The 25,292-nt window shown below is 46.5% G+C and overlaps 2 protein-coding genes across 5 annotated transcripts in view; one reads left to right on the top strand and one right to left on the bottom strand.

Annotated features, from left to right (window-relative positions):
• The window catches only part of LAMA5 (laminin subunit alpha 5), a 215,966-nt gene extending 207,011 nt beyond the window's left edge, over nt 1-8,955 (top strand). For all 4 annotated transcript variants that reach the window (XM_089661526.1, XM_089661525.1, XM_089661524.1 and 1 more), the window contains exons 79-80: nt 688-807; nt 2,202-8,955. In XM_089661526.1, coding sequence (XP_089517652.1) covers nt 688-807; nt 2,202-2,344 — 263 coding nt within the window. In that variant the 3' untranslated portion in view covers nt 2,345-8,955. The remainder of the gene's footprint in view (nt 1-687; nt 808-2,201) is intronic.
• Nucleotides 8,956-9,401: 446 nt separating this feature from the next.
• On the bottom strand, nt 9,402-25,290 carry ADRM1 (ADRM1 26S proteasome ubiquitin receptor). The gene is made up of 10 exons (XM_089661528.1): nt 25,142-25,290; nt 20,816-21,026; nt 20,438-20,554; nt 16,074-16,197; nt 14,084-14,170; nt 12,258-12,339; nt 11,595-11,827; nt 10,768-10,925; nt 9,867-9,969; nt 9,402-9,611 (listed from the first exon to the last, which is right to left on the bottom strand). The coding sequence occupies exons 2-10, from the start codon at nt 21,023-21,025 to the stop codon at nt 9,511-9,513; spliced, it is 1,215 nt and encodes a 404-aa protein (XP_089517654.1). The 5' UTR covers nt 21,026; nt 25,142-25,290; the 3' UTR covers nt 9,402-9,510.
• Between the last annotated feature and the right edge of the window lie 2 nt (nt 25,291-25,292).

The following is a 25,292-nucleotide window of genomic DNA, read 5'->3' as shown; positions in this document are numbered from 1 at the left end:
TTCTAGTACATTCTAGCTTTATTGACATGCTGTGCTGTACTTCTAGTACATTCTAGCTTTATTGACAAGCTGTGTTGTACTTCTAGTATATTCTAGCTTTATTGACAAGTTGTGTTGTACTTCTAGTACATTCTAGCTTTATTGAAAAGCTGTGCTGTACTTCTAGTATATTCTAGCTTTATTGACATGCTGTGCTGTACGTCTAGTACATTCTAGCTTTATTGCCAAGTTGTTTTGTACTTCTAGTACATTCTAGCTTTATTGACATGCTGTGCTGTACTTCTAGTACATTCTAGCTTTATTGACATGCTGTGCTGTACTTCTAGTACATTCTAGTTTTATACTTCTAGTACATTCTAGCTTTATTGACATGCTGTGCTGTACGTCTAGTACATTCTAGCTTTATTGACAAGTTGTTTTGTACTTCTAGTATATTCTAGCTTTATTGACATGCTGTGCTGTATGTCTAGTACATTCTAGCTTTATTGACATGCTGTGCTGTACTTCTAGTACATTCTAGCTTTATACTTCTAGTACATTCTAGCTTTATTGACAAGCTGTGTTACACATCCTGTAAATATGCTGTGATTGGTGGAACAGAGGGGATATTGCGGAATTTGTACTACACAGCACCTGGGTCTCCCTGTATGGCTGTTCAGTGTCTCCTTTCCTCTCTCCCCTCTGCAGTGACCAAAGGCAGTAATGTCATCCAGCTGGACGTGGACACAGAAGGAAGCCACTTGGTGGGAGTCAGTCCGTCCTCCCACATCCACAGTCATGGGACCCTGTTTGTGGGCGGAGTTCCCGGTAAGTACTGTAAATGGATTGTGCGTTTGTAGTTGCTGCATTATATGCGGTGTCTGAGCCACACAAGGACTCGCATTACGTTTTATGAAAGGGTATTCCACAAACACTTTGCAAGAGGACTCTTTTTGCTGCATAAAAGGCCACTACAAAGTTTGAGCCATCATGCAGATCACTTATATTTAAACACAGCATCAAATCACCCTATAGTGACCCAGAAAAAGTTATTCACCTCCTCCCTTGAAGGCTAATTGAACAAGATAATGAAACTTTTCCCTAAAACAAATAAATAACAGAAAAATAAACAAAAAGATAAAATAAACCCACATAAAGATATAAAACCATAAAAAAAATTGTCCCAAAAATTCAAAAAGTACAAAAATAATCAATAATCCAAAAAAATAATAATCCAAAAAAATATTAATCCAAAAAAATATAATAATCCCCACAGGTGTAAATAATACTTTTCTTTCTTCTTTCATCAAACACTCCTTCTCAATATCCGCAAATCCTGATGACAGTACACCTCAAAAAGAAAAAACTTGACATAGTGTCATACCTTTTACATAATACAACACACGTGCCACACAGCATGCAAAATCCTTTATAAATGTGTATACTCTATACACATGCAAATATTCTATAGTGAATATAGATATAAGTGTAACACACTCATATAAAAAAGTGTCAAAAACACCATGTGTAAAAACAACTCCCAATTAACACTGCAAGTGTGTATCTCAGTGATCCCCTGAACCCAAAACAACACTCTCCAACTCATATGCTGATGGGTAATTACCCTCTATCAAAAACATCAAGGCAGGACACCACTCTGGGTTAATTTCTCCTCAGAACGATTTTATCCAATGCTAGGGTTTTTTCTTCCATTCTCAAGAAAATCCACAGTCACAGATAGTCTATAACATATCCTCCTTTATTAGTAACTCACATAGAATCTGGGTGAAAACAGCTCCTCCTCACAGGGATACAAGTGTGGACAGATTCAGGGAAACATTGGCCACATGTTCCCACTTCCAAGATGGCCGCGATCGCACTTCCGGTCAATGTCGATACGTCTGACGTCACGTGTCCCTGACGCGTTTCGTCACTTCCTATGACTTTTTCAGAAGGGTAAGGACGTCTGCGCATCGACTCCTTATGTACCGCCCTTCATACACTAACGGCACGCTCCATGCTCAAATTTTAAGAAAGATTGGTTACTAATTTTTTTTTTAATCATATATATAGATTAGGAAAACGAAACTTGTATTGAGCTTCTCCAATTGGTGAAAGTCCTTACACTGAGTTGTGTTATGATGTAATTAATGATGTGATTTTCCTATGTTCCGCCATTGTATGCCCAGACATTTGAATCTCCCTTCCCTCGCTTCTTTCAGCGACACTTCGCAGCTCAGAAGTCTTATCACCTCCATACCATGGCTGTATGAGAAACCTCAGCATGAATCGAAAGCTTGCCAACGTCTCGAAGTCTGGAACGTTCTCAGGATCTTCTGGTGTCAACGTCTGTCCAGCGCTCTGAGTAAAGGACAAATTGTCATGTGACTGCTAGCGTCTAATGGGCAGACACCACTACACTGTGCCAGTAACAGGAGAGGAAAGAGGACCTGTTCTAGCCTTTCCCCATCTCCTAGAATCATGGGTGCTTTCTTTGCGGTTAGACAACAGAACTAATCATCTTCCACAGACTTCACAACACTTCCCCACCTACTTACAACTGGATCTCCTGTGGTCTTCCTGTAACTGTTAGAGACTCATTTCCTGTCCGGGGTCACTGTGGTAATCTTTACTGGCAGAGCTTCACCACTGATCACTTGCCAGCCTTGTCACGAGTCTATCAGTCCTGTACATTGCTGTAAGTATTCGCTCGTAGATGTTACTGATTATGGGCTCTGACAGGTTTACTATTTGTGTTCGGGAGCTTAACATTTCTCTAAAGCCAAAACTTTGTTTTTTTTTATTTTGGTTAGAGCAGGAAGAGTAAAACCTGTAATTTCCCCCCCCTTGCCATCGGTGTCCCTTTCCAAGAATATCCCTTCACTTCCTGTCCTGTAGTCCCAACAGGAAGTGAGAGGAAATCCCTCTGAACGTTGTCATCAGAACAATTCGATCATTTTGCCTCTATTCCTGTTCTAGTGGAAGCTGAACATTTTGAATTTTCCTTTAGTTTCAGTGAACTGCCCCAGGCACAGACTGCAATAAAAACCTGACAGGGGTTCAAAACCCCTCACCATATCCTGTACAAAAAAAAAAAAGTTTTGGATTTGGATGATCAACATGAAAACTTTCTGAATGTGACTGAACTCTTTCCCGTGCGGTAATCAGATTAGTTTGAGATCTGTTTGTCTTTTAAAACATTTAAAGTGTAACTCCAGTCAAGTGTTTTTTTGGGTAGAGAGAATGGAAATTTCTGTCCAGCCCCCCAAATGGGGAGAAGCGGCTCACAGATCTGACAGAGGCTCTGACCCTTCCCCCTCCTCTATACAAAACAAAATGCTTGGCTGGAGTTGGGCTTTAAGTTCTACCTGTAAGGGAAGCTATGTATTAGTGAGGATACATTTAAGTTATTGTAACATTTACCTGACAGTAATTGTTTCTCTGTACGTTTCTGTTGTATTGCTGGTCCAGACTTTAAAATACAATTTGTAATTGTCATCTTTCCTGGAATGTCATTGGCTTCCATGCTTTAGCAACTAATGGGATAAAACTGGTTAGCCTGATGGAACTCTATTGCGGCATTTTGCCAAACCCGTCCTCAGGTCCCACCAACAGTTTGTGCTATTAAAGGTTATATCCATGTATGGAGGTGAGAATGTTATTGTCTGCAGTGAGAATTCATCACCTCTGGGAACAGTCGGAATACATGAACCCTAATGAGAGCTCTGAGAAATATTGGTCTGTCTCCTGCCAGGTCACACTCTACCCAGGATTAGAGCAGTGAAGTGCAGTCACTGTGCAGAACCACTAAGGCCCATGTTACACGTGAGATCCAGTCACTGGTGACAGCAATCCTACAAAGTGCAGATTAAGGCGTTTCATGGTGTCACTCTGTCACTGTTAGAAAAGCTGCAGAACCTCTTTGGCCAGTAATGGAGAGACACCATTTTCATTCAGCCAACACCCTCACCCCTTAGTCACAGCACATCCCTCTTTCCCACCAACCTCAACCTTGGTCACAGCAACCCCTCCCAACCCCTCCTGTTCCCTCCCAACCCCTCATTCACAGCCATCTCACCCTGTGATCACAGTGCATCCCTCTTTCCCACCAACCTCAACCTTGGTCACAGCATGTTCTGTTCCCTCCCAACCCCTCATTCACAGCCATCTCACCCTGTGATCACAGTGCATCCCTCTTTCCCACCTACCTTGCCCACTGAACACAGGGCATCCCTCCCTCCTCACCCCCCTGGACACCAGGTATCCCTTCCCCCACCCAGTCACAAGGCATCCCCCCCCCCCTCCTCACTGCATGGACACAAGGGGGGAATCCCCCCCCCTTCCCCAACACATGGCATCCCTCCATCCTCACCCCACTGGACACCCCCCCCCCACCCAGTCAAAGGGCATCTCTCCCGCCTCACCCCCCTGGACATCAGGCATCCCTTCCCCCACCCAGTCACAGGGCATCCCCCTCCTCAACGCATGAACACAAGGGGGAATCCCTTCCTCCCCCCCAACACAGGGCATCCCTCCATCCTCACCCCACTGGACACCAGCCCCCCACCCGCCCTGGACACCAGGCATTCCTCCCCAGCCACCCAGTCACAGGGCATCCCCCTCCTCACCACATGAACAAAGGTGGAATCCCTTCCTCCCCCCCAACACAGGGCATCCCTCCATCCTCACCCCACTGGACACCAGACAACCCCCCACCCAGTCAAAGGGCATCTTTCCCTCCTCACCCCCCCTGGACACCAGGCATTCCTCCCCACCCACCCAGTCACAGGGCATCCCCTTTCCTCACCAGATGGACACAGGGAATTTTTTAATTTTCTAATTTTGTCCCACAAAAGTGGTGTCACCCTTTAAAGGCTAAGGTCACCTTTAGGAGACCTCTTTAATAAAAGTGGCCATGCAGACAAGGGGCCCCTGTAGCTAAAATCAAACCATTCACATTTATAAAATGCTGAGTAGCAAAGTGCCATACCTGTAGGCCATTTTCTGTAGCACTGATTCCTGGCTCAATAATCCCAGTTGTTGCCATTCCCATCCTGTCTAGTTTCCAGGACACTCCAGCCGTTAGCCATTCATCCCAAGTACCACACCAGGAGCAGGCATCTCTGTGTACAAAGCCACTCTATGGTACAATAGGGGAAGGAGACTGGCCAGAAGGGGAAGAGACATGGCAGCAGCTGGTTTGAGATGTATGTTATTTCTGATGTGAATTGACGTACTTCTGAAATTGGATGGACAGCCCCCTTATATATAAAGGGATGGCAGTAGCCTAGTGGATGTGACCTGTACCTGGGTTCTGTAGGTCCGGAGATAACTATGTTCGACTTTTTTTTTTCTGTTTGTTCTTTCCCTTGTATTTCTGAAACAAGAGCACCTTAGTGGTTGAGCAAAGGTGGTGGCTCAGGGGGTTAGAGTTTGGTCTGGTCTGCTGGAGACCTGAGTTCAAATCCCTCTGAGGGAAGGCCTTGTATGTCCCAGGTGCTGCGTGGTGCCTGAATCCCCTGATGGTGAGATGGGGGGAAATGTTTCGGACCCATTACCTTGTCCCACCATTGGAGGGTTCAGGCGCTGTGCGGGAATGAATATATATGGGTGAGGCCAAGAAAAACCTAAGTCCCTGCTTTTTGAATGGGCTGCCCCGGTAAGACAGCCCATTCTATTTATATATGTTGCAGTGATGTCACAGACCGTGGACCAAGGAGGGGGGTGTCCACAACCTAATGTGATGCCCACACATGTTACAGGTCTGTGGGGACCTGGGACTGGAGCGTTGTCCATGGCCTCCAAGCTTTCACTCAGGGATTTGAGCTTGGGGTCTACAGTGCTTTCACAGTATTGCCCTTGGAGTCTACAGCACACGCCCTCGGGGTCTACAGTGCTTTCACAGTATTGCCCTTGGAGTCTACAGCACATGCCCTCGGGGTCTACAGTGCTTTCAGGTATTTGCCCTTTGGGGGTCTACAAGCACTTTCAAGGATTTGAACTCGGGTCTACAGCGCCCTGGGTCAACACTCTTATCCTCTGAGCTACTCGCCTCTGCTCAATGACTTGTGTGTTAATTCTTCTATTTCAGGAGTATAACGTCATTACATCCAAAAAGGTAAACCAAGATTCGAACCTGCAGCTTAGAAACTGCCTCTGGGCTATGGCCTGGGTGATAAACCCCTGAGCCACCCAGGCCTTTGCAACTCCATGTGCTCAATCAAGACTTACTAAGCAAAATGTGATCGCTAACTCTTACAAATCCAAATAGATTAGCTGGGATTTGAACCAGCAACTTTGAAATTCCTACTAAGCTGTAGGTTGGCTGCTGAACCTCTATGCCATAGAAAAGCTCCAACTAGGTTTTTAGCAGCCAGCCCTTTGAACATCAAGACATAGTAAATCAATACTTAGTTGTTCAATACTTAGTAAATAAAATGATCATTGACTTCACACATTGAATGTTGGGGATGGCTAATGGCATTGGAGCCAGCAAAAGACAGCAATTTATTGTGAATGATATTATATAGCTTCCACCTTCTATAGCTTGCTGATGACTTCTAGAAAATATACCTTTTTCTGTCCACTTATTATGGAGGTCTCTGCAGTGAGTAGAGTCTGCAACATCAATGCTGGAGCACCGACTGGTCTGAAATCTCTTGAGCCAGCACTGGGATTCAAACCCCGGTCCCCAAAAGAAGGAATTGCCCTCATGTGTACTAACCATGTGAGCCATCGGCCAGCCTGGTAAGATGAGGCTTTTACCACTTATATATATTTAGAAATGTCATTCCCCAAAAAGAGGAGGGAGCAGGCAGCTTGTTCCTTCGTTGTTATAATGTGCATCTTCCTCAGACTTTATTTTGAATTCCAGCATTGGCAATATTTTATTCTATTGGCATTGTGCCGATCCCGAGAAATGTCAGCCGGCATATTCACTGGTGGTCCAGAGGAGGCAGTAGTGTGGGAGGTGCTCCATCCTGGTTTGGTCCAATGGCAGGGCTTCACAGCCGCTACCTTCATTCCTCCCATCCAATCACAGCACATCCCTCCCTGGTGGGGTTCAGGCTGTTGGGATATATTTTAAAAAGCCCCAGAACATGTTCTGTAAAAGCAGAGCCAGTTACATCTCTAGGACGATTATTCAGAGGTCTTGGTGCCGTGTTTTTAATAGTGTTAGAAATATGGAGCCAAAAGACGTGTAAGGATGATTGAGCGGTGTGTCACATGGGCCCCGATACCCCATAATCCATACTACTTAACCACTTGCCAACCACCTATAAACTGATACAGGACTGCCGCTTTGTGCAAAATCACTTATATAGTTAGTCTGGCTGAAAAAAGACAAAAGTCCATCCAGTACAACTATAGAAGAAAAAAAAAGTTATAATCCTATACCCACAGATGAGCCAGAAGAAGGTAAACACCCCCCCCCCCGTAAAGCACAATCTAATTTGCTCCTGCAGAGAAAAAAATTCCTCCCTGATCCCCCGAGAGGCAATCGGATATTCCCTGGATCAACTTTACCTATAAATGTTATAGTCTGTGTAGAATTATGTGATTTTGTAGTTATGGGTAGAGGGCACAGTGCTGCCATTGGCTGCAGCGGATGTCAATCCCTAGGTTGGGGCTGGCAATTCTTGGCGTTGGGAGAAGCTGAGAGGGGAGAGATATGTGTAAACAATGATCTCCCTACACAGCAGAGAGAGAGCAGCACACCCCCCTCATAAACCAGCACAGTTAACCCCTTCCTGCCCAGTGCCATCAGTACAGTGTCAGTGTTTTCTATTAGCACTGATCACTGTATTAGTGTCATTGGGGATGTCAGTGGCCATCAGTTTCCTCCCCCCCAGTGCCAGAATACCCACCACAATCCCGCTATAAGTCACTGATCGCCCCCATTACTAGCAAAAACATTCCAGTACATACACCATTTGTAGACACTAGAACTTTCACTTAATTCATTTACATGGATTTGGATATATCTTTTTCCCTTTATTTTAATAGCAAAGACATGGAGCAGAATACTGTTTGGCTTTAATGTTAATGAATATGTTTTAAAGCAAAAAATATAGAATTTTTTTCAAAATGGACAGTCTTTTTGTTTAAAGCACAAAAAGATGATCAAAAGTTATTTGGGGGGGGATAAAAATGTAAATGTATGTAGAGCATTGCATGACCACACAATTGTCAACAGTAACCCAGTAGCACTGTAACGTGGGGGTTGTAAATCCTCTGGAGGGCAAGTGGTTAACATATATAAAAGGTCTGTCCTTCCATGTTCCATGACGCCAACACATCATGGAGAGTTTTCTAGAGCTGCATAGAAAGTGAAGGCTGTAACCCAGCTGGTTGCTACTGGCAGGACGGAGCCCCGGGCATCCTCTGAAGTACCCGTTACAATATATACTGTACATTTCTTAGGATATAATAGTTTGTGGGTAGAGAGTCCTGTGAAGATATTTATTACCATGTCCCCTGATTTTTGTTCTTCCTGTGGTAGTCCTGCGTGAAATATTTGTAATAAAATATTATATATGTGTATTTAAAGTCTATTTCGGTCACCAATCTCACCTCTGCACTTACATGTTAAATGTCTGTGTATACATGCATGTGTATAAATGTTTAAAGCACACAGAACACGCTCTTAACACTTCAATGTATTTTTTAGAGGCAAAAATCTCCAACACATGCAGCCATCTTGTGGGCGGAGCCATTAGGGGTCAGTGACATTACCAGAATTCGGTGACATCCCTGGCTCCTATAGGCAGTTTTCAGCAGTGACCTGGATTGCTGCTGAACACGAAATGCGCGTGACAAAATGGCTGCCTTTTCAGCTCGTCATGGCCACAGTAACCATTACATTTTTCTATTTCTAAAATAAAAGGTAACGCTCGTCTGATTTTAGTTTCCTGATGGAGATGTGTGAATGAAATGGTACAATTTGTCTCTCTAAAATAAACACACTTTCTTGACCGTGTCATGTGTAGTTCTTGTCACAGAAAGCTCTGGAAGTATACACAGGGTGACGGAAGGAACGGCACTAGGCCCGGAAGGAAGGAACGGCACTAGGCCCGGAAGGAAGGAACGGCACTAGGCCCGGAAGGAAGGAACGGCACTAGGCCCGGAAGGAAGGAACGGCACTAGGCCCGGAAGGAAGGAACGGCACTAGGCCCGGAAGGAAGGAACGGCACTAGGCCCGGAAGGAAGGAACGGCACTAGGCCCGGAAGGAAGGAACGGCACTAGGCCCGGAAGGAAGGAACGGCACTAGGCCCGGAAGGAAGGAACGGCACTAGGCCCGGAAGGAAGGAACGGCACTAGGCCCGGAAGGAAGGAACGGCACTAGGCCCGGAAGGAAGGAACGGCACTAGGCCCGGAAGGCCATGTTCCATGTGGGTATGGAGCCAGTCCTGAGCCGTGGTCAGCAGAGAGAAAACGGTTTATTAAACATGGAAAGGACATACAAGTGGGGGGTATAAAGCCAGGCTGAAGCATATCATTCCATTGTGCAGCAAGGAGGAGCCCAGACCTCAGTCTAAACTCATGTCTTCTTCTTCCTCCTTCTTCTCTTTGGAGTCTCTCTCTTTCTGAGAGGAAGTGTTCTGCATGGCCTTGGCAAACGCCTCGATGTCTGTGGAGGAGGAAGAAAAAACAAAAGCGCTTAAAAGCAGATTCACTATATATTTAAAAAATAAAAAAAAAAAATGGTTGCACGTTCTTCAGGTGCAGTTTTGGATGAATAAAGTGCAACTGAAGTCTGTATTTGCATACTAGAGAATGTGAGCACTGAAAGGAATGGAAAGTACACTCACTTTACTGTAGGAGTAAACCTCTCACAATGCTGTAAAATGAGTAGAGGAAGTCCTATTGATCCAGCTAGTCTTACCTCCTTTATTGGCTGCATCCACGGCCTCTGCTGGCAGCCCAAACTGGCTCATCAACGGTCCCAACTGGCAGGAAGCAAGAGCAGCACTGAACATGCTCAGGGCCTGGAACAGAGAAGTGTCATTATGGAACACAGTGCAGCCATTACGGTGAAGTAAATCCATCAAGTTGTCACACACACAAAAAAAAAAGTGGACCTGTACCAGAATGGGCGAGTTTGTAGAATGAACTGAACTGCCAGAGTGGGGTACAGTGTGCGGGGATGGAGGAAGCAGGGGGGACACTTGAGGGATGGAGCGGATTGTGGAGTGTAATGTGCAGGTGGCAGAAGGAATGAGTGACCAGGGCTGAAATTTGGTGGTACTCAAGTCTAGACAATGGTCCAGGCCAGAGTGGAGGAAGGACAGGAAAGCTCCTATGGGGCACTTCCTAGGATGGAAATTTTTATTATGGAGTCTTCTTTGCCAAAGCTCCTAAACCCAACTCCATAAAAGTCTATGTGTCTGTGTACACGAGTTTAGGAGCTGCTGCATTTTAGGTGAGGTTAAACCTCCCTCTCCTTAACACGGACAAATTGCGTTCAGGATAGGAATGACTGCCAACCGTGGGAAAAAAAGCAGCAAAATTGCGGTACCACAGTTGCCACGATTTGCGTTTTCCCGCAGCTGGTGGGCAGGGTAGGCTAATGTACATGGAGCCTAAATGATGAAAATGAAGCGAGTTTTAATGATAGGGGTTGCAGAAATTTCACTTGGAGGTGGGCTTTAAAGTTCACGTATGTATGCTTAGTAACCTGGTTTTGAGCGCCAAATTCCAAAATTAAAAAAAACAGAAAACACACAAAAAAAAAAAAAACCCACAACAAGTGTTAGTCTCTGATCATTCCAGAACCGATGACTCACCTGCTGAAACTGAGGAGAGGTAAGTGTGTTCTGGATCTCCTCTGCTGTTTGCGGCAAGGACTCTCCAGACGGGAGGTAAGGCATTAATCTCTCCTGAACTTCGGGGTTAGCCAGGATGGGCGCCATTATTTCTGGAGTGAGAACACTGGCCAGGTCCACTGTGAACGGTAAAGGAGAAGGACATAGGATACAGGTTTCATCTTTATTACATTGATATTCCACAGGACTTCATGATGTGTATAAAAACGGCTCACATCAAGTCCCTGAAACCAAAGGAGCTGATGGTCTCCCAATACAGATGAGAAGTGCACACTCTCTAGGGCCAATCTGGTAATCTACTAGAATATGATTGGTCATGGGAGTACACCATAGGTTCAAACACCAGGATATCCATCACAATATGCAAGGAAGACATTAACCAACCACTTTAACCCGATGAAGGTGTATTGTAGAATTAATCAGCAAATGTACAGTGTATTTTGCTCATTTAGAGTTTCTCTTAAAAGTCTTCATCTCTCATCTACCAGATACCACAGGAGTTTCCAAAAAAAGTAGAATATTGTAAGCTCAAAAGAGCAGGGCCCTCAATCCCCTCATGTTTTGCATTGTATTGGTATTGTTCTGTCACATGTTCTGTCCCCCTCTGTAATGTACAGCGCTGAGCGAACTATTGGCGCTTTATAAATCCTGTATAATAATAATATTGTTATCTGACGGGGTCAGCCTTGTATAGTAGATCAGCAGACCGCCTGCTATAGATGCCAATACACAAATTTTGGAAGCTTTGGTACACTGGGAAACCCAGTCCTCATCACAGGAGCACTTACCTTGCGGGCCGCCTTCCGCTGTGGCAGGCACATTCATGGTCGCTAGGATGTTCTGCAGGTCACTTAGCTGGATGGGCTGTGTAGGGCTTGTAGCAGCGCTGGCACCATTGCTGGAGCTCACCGCAGGGCTGGGCGTTGCCGCAGGCGCTGAAGCTGGAGCAGCCGGTGTAGTGGTGGTTCTTGTGGAAGACGTAGTGGATGACGGAGTCACTGCTGCCGACTGGCTGCGAGAACTACGGGACAAAAACACTAAAAATGAAATCTTGTATAAAATGAAAGCTGTAGAGGAAACATGTTCCATTGACGATAAAGCCATCACTAAGCTGGAATGCTCTATCTATATTATCAAATCAAAAAGGTGTTTGGCGCTTCCCAATAATTCAGAGTGTAATAAAAAAATATATACGTTTATATGCTGTTAAATATTAAGTAGATGAATATCATGGGCAGCACAGTTTACACAAGAGACTTCTGCAGGGTAAGAAGAGACACAGGTGTACACCGCTCAATAGGTCCGGTCCAGCTGGCCTGTATCTGCTGATGAAGATGACGACCAGGACTGAGAACCGCATGGCAAGGTACACTGAACTGTGCCCACATACACAGGCCCCTGAGATGATGAATATGGTGGTCCTGTCAATGTAGAGAAAATATTCATCTTACCTGGAAGAAGAGCTGCTTGTTGTAGGACCTCCACTGCCCAATAGACTGGCCAATCCTGGACCTGTCAGAGCTCCTAAACCACCTATGAGAGAATGTAGAATGTCAATGTATACATAACTGACACTTCCTGCCAACACAGAAATGCAAATATCAATCAGCTGACAAGACTTCACCTGAGATCAGCCATTTTATTAGGTTAGCTCAGATAAAAGAAATAAATCATTCCACACAGAGCTGATCTAACCGACCCACAAACGTTCGATCTCTAATGGAGAAGTACAATGTAACCGGCTCCACCACCCCTGCAGTAATATGAGCTCAGCTACAAAATGGCCTCTGTTTCTCTTGTGGCTTTCCCCATGAAGTGAACTCAATTATTTCAAGGTCCCACCATCATAACAACCACACGGACACCATTATGTTCCTGTCTAGAGCAGGGATTGACAACATTTCCTTTGAATCTAGGAGCCAGTTAAAAAAAAAAAAAAAAACAAGCTTCACGTGATGCGACAAATGTAATATAATCGCACCACGTTTTAGGCGTCATAGAAAAGAATGGCACCTGAACCTACAATCACAGCAATTCTGCCACGATCCCAAAACGCCCAGGTGTGAATAGAGCCGCCATTTCATACATATGCAATTCTGGATGCGTTTTTAAACTCTCAGATCCACATGACAGGCTAGATATCATGTGTTCCAATTGGGGGGTTCACACAGATGCGATCCAAAAGGTATTGCGTTTTGAGTGCCATTACGAAAAGGGTCCCGTGCGAGTTTGTAGCGGAGCGTTCCAGACTCACAAGTGGTTGAGTGACATGCGGAGATAAGTGTTCATATTGGATTACGATTGACAGGAATTTCTGCATGAAGTCTATGGGAGGCAGTGTGTGAACCCAGGTGCCAGGATGCAATTTCGACCTGGTGCCTAGGATTTGTCGAGCCCTGTTCTAGAGAGCCCTGCTCCGCCTGTCTTAAGAGGCAACCCATATTCTACTGGTTGAACTTGTGTCTTTATTTTCAACCAGATTAACTTGACTAGATTTACCGGAGCTTCTCTTGTTCCCTAGTGCAGGATTCTCCTTCGTTTTGGTTCTTACATCTGTACACCAGCTTTTTAGTGAAGGATCACAAAGCAGAGCTTCACCCAAAAGGAGAAGTTCCACTTTAAGTACTGGTCCCCTGCTCCCCGTGAGGAAATGGCACCTTTGGATAGCGGGAAGGCTTTGGAGCGGGTACTCGATTTCGACAGGTGCATTGCAGTTCGTTGTGTATGGGGCTGTCCCGTGTCCAAAGTCAAAAGCACATACAATGACCTTCAGAACAATGGAAGATGGTGGCCTCATCTGATGAATCAGGTTTACTTTTATATCATATGGACGGCTGGGTGCTTGTGCGCGGTTTACCTGGAGCAGAGATGGGTACTCCAGCTAAACGCACTATGGGAAGGAGGCAAGCTGGCAGAAGCAGATACCACAGCAAGTCTAGTGGAGTCCAGACTTTGATGGTTCAGGGCAGCAAAAAAGGTGGACCTACTCAATATTAGGTGTGTGGTCATAATGTTATGGCGGATTGGTGGAGCTCAGTTTTAATGGCTGAAGTTGGGCAAATAACTTTTTTTTTCTTTATTGTTATTTTCTGTTACATGGGCCAAAACAAACAAACTCGTCTGAATCCCTGCAGATAAGAAGCTATCATCGTGTCCAAACGCTGGACTTGCATTATCAATTGTCACACAGTGTTGGCACTTTCTGCAGTCACAACAATTGGGAACAGGAGGGCAGAGATTGTGCTAATCCGGTGAGCAAAAAGAGCCGCATACTTACCAAGCCCCCCCAGACCAGTGGGCCCAATAAGCTGCATCAGTTGGTTATGGCTCATATTTCCCAGCAGGCTTTGCAGGCCTCCTTCTCCTAGGAGACAAGACAGAGAGCGAGTTCTATCAATCATTTCTCAGGCACAGAGCAATGTAAGGAGGATGTGTAACAGTGCAATAGACAGGCGTTAGTGACCACAATGGGGTGCATTTCCTAGAGGGAAATAGACTGGGCACTTTCCAAGGGCAGCAGCACTCATTTTCCCCAGAGCTTAGTTAATCTGGTGAAGTTTCACTTTGTAAAGAATAACTAATCAGGCGGATGGAAAATGAAATATTACACAGCATTTGTGTTTGTACGATTGGATGTTGGAGATCAGCAGAACTTTACCACATTTACTAAGCTCTGGGGAAGGGAGTGCACCTACACCATCTATTTCCCTTCAGTAAAGCCGCCCCAATGGGGTTTATTTACTAAAGCTGGAGAGTCCAAAATCAGACTCCCTTCTGCATAGAAACCAATCAGCTTCCAGGTTTCATTGCCAAAGCTTCATTGAACAAGCTGAGGTTAGAAGCCGATTGGTTTCTATGCAGAAGGGAGTCTGATTTTGGACTCTCCAGCTTTAGTAAATAAACCCCAATGTGTCTTCTTAGCAGAGAGGTACACCCCTCCTCCATGTAACAAGTCCTGATTCAGTACTGAACTATGACAGATCATTAAGGTAAAGTGGTTGTAAAGGCTCAAGGTGTTTTACCGTCATGCATCCCCCCCCCCCCCAAATACTCACCTAAGCTCCCTCTCAATCCAGCAATGTGCACTGGAGTCTGAACTATCCTGGGACTCCCTCTTCTCATTGGCTGAGACAGAAGCAGGAGCCATTGGCTCCCACAACTGTCAATCATAGCCAGTGAGACGATAGGGGGGCAAGCCGCGGCTCCGTGTGAGAATGGATGTGGAGCAGCGGATGCCCCCATAGCAAGCTGCTTACTGTGGAGGCACCCGACAGGAGGGAGGGGCCAGGAGAGCCTGGCGGGAGACCTGAGAAGGAGGATTTGGGCTGCTCTGTGCAAAACCACTGCACACAACAGGTAAGTATACATGTATTTTTTTTTTTTTAATAAAAAAATAACTAAAAAAGCCTTTAGAATCACTTAAGGGAGTGAAAGACCTACAAAAACAAATTGTTCTGGCTGCTCTAAACTTAAAGTCTGATTGATTGATATGGAGAACGTTCTATTTGCAGACCATGCACAGCATAAAAAATGACTTGGGTGGGGTAAAAAGTCAACTCTGCAATGTGTACGAGTGGTCAACAACCACACGGCCCATTCCACCCACTCCCTTTAATGCAGGGTGTTCCAGGTCCATCCCCAGGGAGTATGTCACAAGGGGTCCTGCACTCATATACAAGGATGAGGAGAACATTGCCAATGTCTTCAGTGCCATTCTCTGCATCAAGGGCTGCTCAACCCCATATAATCACATTACTAACCTGAACACGTCTGAAGAAAATATTAGATGAGCCTTGCCTTCTTATGCCGCTCCTTTGGCATGTGTTTTCTCTAAGAACATGGTGTCACATGGACGTTCTGATCCATAGTATAGTTACAGACACCCCCAACAGTTCTTACAATGTACAACTGGTTTTAAATCAGTCACACAAGGGACACCCAGCTGGTCCCCATCATTATACACATATGTCCTGACACACATACTGATCCTTGTTTTATTGAAGTGGAACACAAAGCAAACACAAAGCAGCATCATGTGCTATTTTCCTGGAGAAAAAAAAAAAGGGAAGAACGGTGAAAACCGCCGGCTGAGATTATTGCTGCGTCCCCAATGGGGAGGTCTGTATGTTGTGTAACCAGGACAGAAATGAGAATTCTTCCATAGGGGGATACAGCCAAAAAGGAAGTAATCTTCTCCCCAATAAATAGTTGATGAGATCTACGACAGGCTATATTTGCGGACAAATAAAATGTAATGGGATATTCACCTCCGAGGGCTGAAAGCTCATGGCCTCCACTGCCGCTTCCACCCAGTGCTCCAGGCATGGGGGGGTTATTGAGATACTCGTTCACCTTGCGGCAGTACTCTTCATCCTTGTCAGTCTTGGGTTCCTAGAAAGGAATAAAATACACAATATTCTTCATCTGCATCAAGCAGAACTCTACAGCGGAAAGACAAATGTGAACAGTAAGACCTAACGAGTTTCTCATTTGAACTTTGCTACACTATACATCAGGAGGGGAACATATTCAGAGCTTGTAGCTTGCGGTGTCCTGCTTTCATCTTAAGGTATGGCCACACTGCTCTTCCCATCCCCCCCCCCCCCTTCAATTCCCATTGCCTGAAACATGATAGGGAGACAGCGCTGTGCAACACAGCAAAGACCAACTGCAGATATTTAAAAGGCGCCATCTTTGAATCAATAAACTGGTAAACTAAAAAAAAAAGGCAATATACTTGTGCTGCCAATCTAGATTTATGTATCACTATGGAGTGCTTGCAGGACAGAGCGTCAGGCGGGTGCACATCCCCCACCCGTCACACCTACTCATGCCATAAGACTTCAGAGAAGATGGCCGCAGGGACCATATATGACGTAAGCCTCCATTAGGAACTACAGTGAAGAGGCAATAAACAAAGCTGCCCAAACACAGGCCACTTCAGACCTCTGTAAGAGCATTTTAGAGTTTAACCCCTCGCCCTCCTGATTTACCCCCCTCTCCCCCTTCCTGACCAGGCCACGGTTTGCGTTACGGCACTGCGTTACTTTAACTGCCAATTGCGCAGTCATGCAACGCTGCACCCAAGTTAAATTTACGTCCTTTTTTCCCCCACAAATTTAGCTTTCTTTCGGTGGCATTTGATCGCCTGTGCAGTTTTTTTTATTGTTTGCGCTATAAAAAAGGAAAAAAAAAAGGAAATTAAAACCTGACAATTTTGAGAAAAAAATATTTTTTGTGACTTCTTGCTATTAAAAAATGTGTCCAGTAGAAAAAAAACAAAAAACAAAAATGGAGTCAAATTTAGGCCAAAATGTATTCTGCTACATGTCTTTGCTAAAAAAAAAAAAAAAAAAAATATAATCTCAATGTGTGTAAATTAGTCGGTTTACATGAAAGTTATAGCATTTAAAAATGGCGGTATACATACTGGCATTTTTTTTCTTTGCAACTAGTAAATGGTGGCAATCAGCGACTTATAGTGGGTCTGCGGCAGACATTCTGAGACTGGGGGGGAACTGACTTCCCCAGTGACACCAATACTGATCACTGTGTTGGTGTCACTGGAGAACGAACTTCCCCAGTGACACCAATACAGTGATCGGTGGTGAAAAAAAAGAAAAAAAGCACTGACGCTGTACTAATGGCACTGGGCAGGAAGGGGTTAACATGAGGGCCGATCAAAGGGTTAACTGTGTGCAGGGAGTGTTTTACTAGGGGGCGGTGCGTGCAAGTTTCACTGTAAGCACACTGCTCTGGATGACTGAGCAGTGTGGCCGAGCAGACAGGGAGGAGGACTGTTTGTTTGTTTACTAACAGTCTTCCTCCCTGTCGGTGATCGGAAATCACTGGGTGCACACGAGTAATTACTGGCCAGGACCCAGTGATTGGCAACCACGGCCGTGAATGGCAGCGCGGGTAGGGTGCACACCCCCTACGTGGAACTGCAAAATCACGTATATACACACACACACACACACAATTTTGCACACCTGTACCGCCCTGTAGCAGTATTTCTGCTATAGGGCGGACGGGAAGCATTAAACAAAACCTGTATGGAGCTGTCAGTGCCGACTGGATGTAGGTTCTGGGGACGACACCTTCATGCTGGCTTCACTACCTAAGGAGTCTGGAGCAAGTGTGCAAGCCAGTGAAGTCTGACAGGCGGAACCTCCTGTATACTAGTTCTGTGTCAGCGACTCATTAGGGAGAGAAGATAGGATATGAGCCCCACAACCTGCACCATAAATAAGGAGACGGAGACTCCGGATTTTCTACACTGATAAATTCCTCGTAAAAGAATTTTATGTATGAAGCAGAAATAACGGGCAGTATTGAATTGTCATCACCCAGATACAGCTGCACAATGACAGTTTTGTGTGCCAACATTACAAAAGGGAACAATCCATTCCCCAGACTTTGTAGGAATAGCCCGCCCATCTCAGCCTGTATTGTTTTTCAACATTACAACAGACATTTGTCTGCTTTACTCAGTAGATTGGATGTAAGGCCCCTACTAACACTCTCAAAGTACACCTCTGGACCCAACCCGTCCCCTGCATGCTATGCATCTTTCATCCAGACGATGGCGTCATTCTGATAGAACATTGTGCAGGGAAGAGAACGGGTCTAGCTTTCATCCTGAGAATCTTTCCCTGGTAGAGATGATAATCCGTGATATTCGTAGATTGTAAGCTCTAATGAGCCGGGCCCTCTGTTTCCTCTTGTACCAAATTGTAATGTCTACCTTCATTTTGTAAAGCGCTGCACAAACTGTTGGCGTGATATAAATCCTGTATTATTATTATTATTATACAGTATTTATAAAGCGCCAATGGTTCACTCAGCGCTGTACATTACAAAGGGGTACAGAACATGTGACAGAACAATACCAATACAATGCAAAACATGAGGGGATCGAGGGCCCTGCTCTTTGGAGCTTACAATCTAGGCGGGAGGGGATGGTGGCACAGGAGGAGATAGCTGTGGGGGATGGAGTGGTAGGAAGAGTGGAGGAAGTCGGTCAAGTTAGCAGGGGGTGGGGTAGGCTTCCCTGAAGAGGTGGGTTTTCAGGGTGCGCCTAAAGGAGAGGAGAGTAGGTGATAATCTGATGGGTTGGGGAAGGGAGTTCCAGAGGATGGGTGACACCCTGGACAAGTCCTGGAGGTGGGCATGGGAGGAGGAGACCAGGGAACTAGAGAGAAGGAGGTCTTGTGAGGAGCGGAGTGTGCGTGTTGGGCGGTACTTGGATATTAGGTCAGTGATGTAGTTCGGGGCAGTATGGTGGACGGCTTTGTACGTCAGTGTTAGGATTTTTAATTTGATCCGTTGCACAATCGGAAGCCAGTGGAGGGATTGGCAAAGTGGGGTGGCGGAGATGGAGCGGTTGGAAAGGTGAATGAGTCTGGCAGCCGTATTCAGGATCGACTGAAGTGGGCATAACCAGCAGCGAGGCAGGCCAGTGAGGAGGGAGTTGCAGTAGTCGAGTCGTGATATGATGAGGGAGTGGATGAGCTGTTTAGTGGTTTCTGGGGAACGTGCGGATTTTGGCGATGTTGCGGAGGTGGAGTCTGCATGAGTTTGTATAATAATAATAACTAGAAAATCTACAATTTCTGGGGAAATTGTGTAAAGTGTTCTTGCAAGTAACCCTTACCAAATGATTCATGAAATGTAAGCAGTGCACATTGCAAGCCTGACAGAGGGAGAAATGCTTTTCAGCTTGTATTTTGCATCTCACAGTCCAGCCTGGTGACTCATCTGACTCTTGAGTGACCTTTGGTTGCTATAGCAACTCACTCAGTCAGGCATGTGAGAAGCTGTGTTCTAAACACACTGCTGCAACTTGCCAACTTCACTGGCGATTGCCATCTTCAAACGCTTGTAGTTTTAAAAGTATAAATGCTACTGTGAAAAGGTTTATATTGTGACAATCACAAGAACCAGACCTAAATTTTGATGTATAGTATGTCTCTGAAAGATAAAAAATGAAGGCACAGTCGCAGTTTAAAAACGTCCCTTAAAATTTCTGGTGTCTAGAGTGGAGTTTCAATGAAAGTCAATGGGAGGGGTGAGGTGCAAACAAATGGTCATATTGTGAAAACTATCAGGAGTATGTCCTAGCCGTGAACATTTTTAGTGACAGTAGGGTTAGCTGAACGTTTTGATATAAGATATGTGTAGGTGGGCTTGAAAATGACAGAGTGATGGCAGTTTACACATCATGTTCTGATTTTTCCTTTGCACACTCTAGCTGTGCTCTGCTGCTCAATGCATTCCTATGGGAAAATTTCGCCACAAAAAACGCGATATTTCTTGAACGATTCGGCGAAACGTTCCACAAAGTAACAGCAATCCGATCGGGAACAATCCGCACGTTTTGATATATTACTTGTCTTTGTAGTGTAAAAACTGGGAGGAGTTAGCGTGGCAAATATGGCTATAATAAGAATATATTTGTGAGAATACAATAAGTGTTCCTTGCTATGCAAGAAGACTTAATAAAAGGAGGAACTTTCTTCTCAGTATGGGCTGCAATGTTTACAAACCGATAACAGAACTGTAACACGGCTACATAAGAGTTAGACAAGATTCTCTTTGAACTTAAATGACAGGGATACTAGTGACTGACCTGCATCCAGAAAAACAGTCTCTTGGAGCCGGCCTTAAATTTCAGCACATAGACGCGCCCGGTGGTACACTGAGACACTCTCTTGAACTCACAATCATCTGGGAATATAATCAGATCCTGAAAGAGAACACGAGGGTGAATGTCGCAGCTTGTAAAGTGTAACAGATGATATTGGTGGCAGAAGGTACAAGGCAGCACACCCGCCTGCCACAGCGTGACTTTCTAAAACGCCTCGGCTTTCTGTACCGTCCGCCACAGCTTAATTGCTTGTTGATAGAAGTCACAGCACCTGCTTCACACAACCTTTCATAGGAGAGGGAAGACTATTGATTGGAGAAGATCAAAGCCCCCCCCCCCCCCCCCCCCGGTACAACTTACATCCTCCACATTCCCAGATGTTCTATCCTTCCAGCAGAAGTGGATCAGGGAGTCATCAGTCTGCTGGATGTATACAAGTCCCTTCCTTTTGTCAGGGGTCACTGTGCTTCCTTTCAAGGACATCTTTCCAGCCCGAAATTCCACCAGGTACTTGCTGGAGGACCCACGGGATCCGGGCACCAGACTCGGAAACAAGGCTCCTGACGACATTCTGAAAGAAGATAAACAAACAATGATCATTTATCTAAGCCGAAGAGCACAAATCTCAAATATTGCAGCTTACCAGGCCTTAGATGCTCTGGTTAAAACTAGTTTTATTTCTTAAGCTCCCCACCCCCCCAATAATACAGAGAGGAGGAAGCAGACAGGGGACCCCCCTACAGCCAGTCACTATCACAGAGAGGAGGAAGCAGACAGGCGACCCCCCTACAGCCAGGTCACTACCACAGAGAGGAGGAAGCAGACAGGGGACCCCCCTACAGCCAGTCACTACCACAGAGAGGAGGAATCAGACAGGGGACCCCCCTACAGCCAGGTCACTACCACAGAGAGGAGGAAGCAGACAGGGGACCCCCCTACAGCCAGTCACTATCACAGAGAGGAGGAAGCAGACAGGCGACCCCCCTACAGCCAGGTCACTACCACAGAGAGGTGGAAGCAGACAGGGGACCCCCCTACAGCCAGTCACTACAACAGAGAGGAGGAAGCAGACAGGGGACCCCCCTACAGCCAGTCACTACAACAGAGAGGAGGAAGCAGACAGGGGACCCCCCTACAGCCAGTCACTACAACAGAGAGGAGGAAGCAGACAGGGGACCCCCCTACAGCCAGTCACTACAACAGAGAGGAGGAAGCAGACAGGGGACCCCCCTACAGCCAGTCACTATCACAGAGAGGTGGAAGCAGACAGGGGACCCCCCTACAGCCAGTCACTATCACAGAGAGGTGGAAGCAGACAGGGGACCCCCCTACAGCCAGTCACTATCACAGAGAGGTGGAAGCAGACAGGGGACCCCCCTACAGCCAGTCACTATCACAGAGAGGAGGAAGCAGACAGGCGACCCCCCTACAGCCAGGTCACTACCACAGAGAGGTGGAAGCAGACAGGGGACCCCCCTACAGCCAGGTCACTACCACAGAGAGGTGGAAGCAGACAGGGGACCCCCCTACAGCCAGTCACTATCACAGAGAGGTGGAAGCAGACAGGGGACCCCCCTACAGCCAGTCACTACAACAGAGAGGAGGAAGCAGACAGGGGACCCCCCTACAGCCAGTCACTACAACAGAGAGGAGGAAGCAGACAGGGGACCCCCCTACAGCCAGTCACTATCACAGAGAGGTGGAAGCAGACAGGGGACCCCCCTACAGCCAGTCACTATCACAGAGAGGTGGAAGCAGACAGGGGACCCCCCTACAGCCAGTCACTATCACAGAGAGGTGGAAGCAGACAGGGGACCCCCCTACAGCCAGTCACTATCACAGAGAGGTGGAAGCAGACAGGGGACCCCCCTACAGCCAGTCACTATCACAGAGAGCTGGAAGCAGACAGGGGACCCCCTACAGCCAGTCACTATCACAGAGAGCTGGAAGCAGACAGGGGACCCCCTACAGCCAGTCACTACCACAGAGAGCTGGAAGCAGACAGGGGACCCCCCTACAGTCGGTCACTACCACAGAGAGGAGGAATCAGACAGGGGACCCCCCTACAGCCAGTCACTACCACAGAGAGGAGGAAGCAGACAGGGGACCCCCCTACAGCCCGTCACTACTAAGGAGAAGTGAAAGACAACAAATTAATATCCTGGTGGTAGAAGCCCACATTTGCTGAGAAGTTGAGCCCAAAACACGCATGACACCAGAGACAGCCAAGCAACCAGCAATGTTAGGTGTTGGTCGCTACCCAAGTACGTTGCTCAGTAGGCGGGCCACTTATTCATGCCACATTGCAGAGAGATGGAACAGACACTGCTAAATGTGAAAATGCAATCTGCCATACCAAGTATGTCAGTAACAGGTGTCTCTGGGTTACAAGCGAATGGCAAAGTGAGGTGAAGAGAGGCCCAACCGTGAGCACAATCAGGAAAACCCCCAAAAAACAACCCCCCCCCCCCCCACAGGGCTGGAGGTGACAACTGTGCTGCAATAAGGAATCCGAGGAATGCCAGTGCGCCCGCCAGGGTGCAGGATGCTATACAAATGATGTGCCTGATGCGTTTATGTTTTTGTGGGATAAATAAAAAATGTATCCCGCAATATGAATCATTATTAGAGCATCAATATAAAGTGAAAAGTGCTGCATTAGAGTGACATCATAATAATAATGATATAAAGTGACAATGCATTCAATAAAGTGAATAATGGTGTGTGACGTGCCAAAAAGTCCACATAAATTGGTAGACGTGAAGTCCTAATACAAGATCTCAGGTTAGGAGTGATCCCTTTCTGAATCTTCTGGTGAAAATCAAATAGAATTGCGCACTCACCAGATGCGCAACAACATTACGCATTTGAGAACACAACCTCTCAGGTCAGCTGGATCATTTTATAGTGCGTCTACAACCTGGCATGGATTCCTCCCTGGATAAACCGTGGATAGCAGCAACGTCCGTCAGAATACCCCCTACGAGTATGTGCTAGAACACGAAACACGTCAGAGGAGCTACAACGCCGTGACGTCACGCCGCCAAGGCCCCTTGCAGGTCCGGCGGCCATCTTACCTACACAAATGGTCAGTGGTTTCCGGTTGTTTACTCTTTTGTTGTTACCCGTTACTGGATAATAAACCCTTTGAAGCAGTATCACGCCACGCGGCATCCTTTTCTTGGGCTCTTGATGAGTCTAACCACCCATAGAGTCTCTGGAGTAGGAGAAGGACTTTGCGGCTATCCACGGCTTCTGTTGCCACGCAGGAAAACGTACCAGGTGGTGTTTTTCATGGGTTTCTTTGGGATGTGTTACTGTTTCTAAGGGGGGGTGTTGCCCCGCAGGAAAACGTACCAGAAGGTGTTTTTCATGCGTTTTCATTGGGATGTGTTATTGTTTCTAAGGGGGAGGGGGGGTGTTTCTGTTGCCACACAGGAAAACGTACCAGAAGGCGGTTTTCTTCATGCATGTTTTTCATGCATTTTCTTTGAGATGTGTTACTGTTTCTAAGGGTGGGGGGGGGGGGGGGGGAGTGTTTCTGTTGCCACGCAGGAAAACGTACCAGAAGGTGTTTTTCATGCGTTTTCTTTGGGATGTGTTGTTTCTAAGGGGAGGGGGGGGGTTTCTGTTGCCACGCAGGAAAACGTACCAGAAGGTGTTTTTCATGCATTTTCTTTGAGATGTGCTACTGTTTCTAAGGAAGGGGGGGGGGGGGGGGAGTGTTTCTGTTGCCACGCAGGAAAACGCACCAGGTGTTTTTCATGCGTTTCTTTGGGATGTGTCAATGTTTCTAAGGGGGAGGTGTCTGTTGCCACGCAGGAAAACGCACCAGAAGGTGTTTTTCATGCGTCTTTTTGACGTGTTTCCATTGAAGTCTATGGAACCAAAAACACGATCTGCTGCGGGCAAAAGAAAAGAAAAAGTCCCTGAACCTTTTGAAGAAAAAAAAACCCACCGCAGCGGTTGAGGGCCAATTCACACTCTATGTGGCAACCAACGTTCTACTGCATGGTAACCCATCCGTCAGCGCAGGGACGCACATGAACCGGTTGTCTCCTACGTGTCCCATTCACATTAGCGCATTTTATCGCAGCGCTCCAGTCTGAACTGCGCTGCAACGTCGGCCCGCGCCCCGCCTGACAATGGAGCGAAGGAAGTGTATGTTTTGTTACGCTTCCAATAAAGCTTGTACAAAACCAAACAAGGAGACGGGCCGGAGCGCCGATCCGTGCACCACACTGCCCCCTAGCCAGCCAACAATGCAGAGCGACGAATGACTTCAACGATTGGACTGAGGGCGCGCGTGAAATCGCCCTGAAAACGCACGGATGTGACCGCGGCCCATGGGAAGTCACCGTATATGGACTGCAGTGCGTTTTCACAAATCTGGAGACGCATAGGCGTGAACCAGGCCTGCGAATGAGCGCGACTTGCGTTTTCCGTGCGTTTCCGCAGAACGCGGCCTAGAAGACGGAGCATACTCACGGTTTATGTTCTGGAACTTTCTACCAGGATCATAGGAGACCTATAGACACAATATATATATATATACACACACAGGCTGTATATGGGAAGCAGCGAGGATCACCCACACAGCACAATCCCATCACACAACCCCCAGATCCCAGCCTCACCCCCCGCCCCGGGGCCCCCAGAAGGTCCCATTCCCGGGGCCCCCATTACCTCAGTCTCCTCAGCTCGCCGCTCGCCTCACACACACTGCAGCCTGCCAGGCCTTCTACGTCACTGCTCTCTCAATACATCGCTTTCCCATTGGCTCCCGCCCTCTTTCGTCACGGAATGCCGGCCGGAGATTGGTGGATGAGGAGGTCAA

Source organism: Staurois parvus, unplaced genomic scaffold (genome assembly GCF_062004578.1).
Source record: "Staurois parvus isolate SC_StPar_1 unplaced genomic scaffold, SC_StPar_1.0 ptg001349l, whole genome shotgun sequence".
Classification (NCBI taxonomy): Eukaryota; Metazoa; Chordata; class Amphibia; order Anura; family Ranidae; genus Staurois; species Staurois parvus.
The sequence above is the reverse complement of the archived record's forward strand: the minus strand, read 5'-3'. Positions and strand labels throughout refer to the sequence as shown.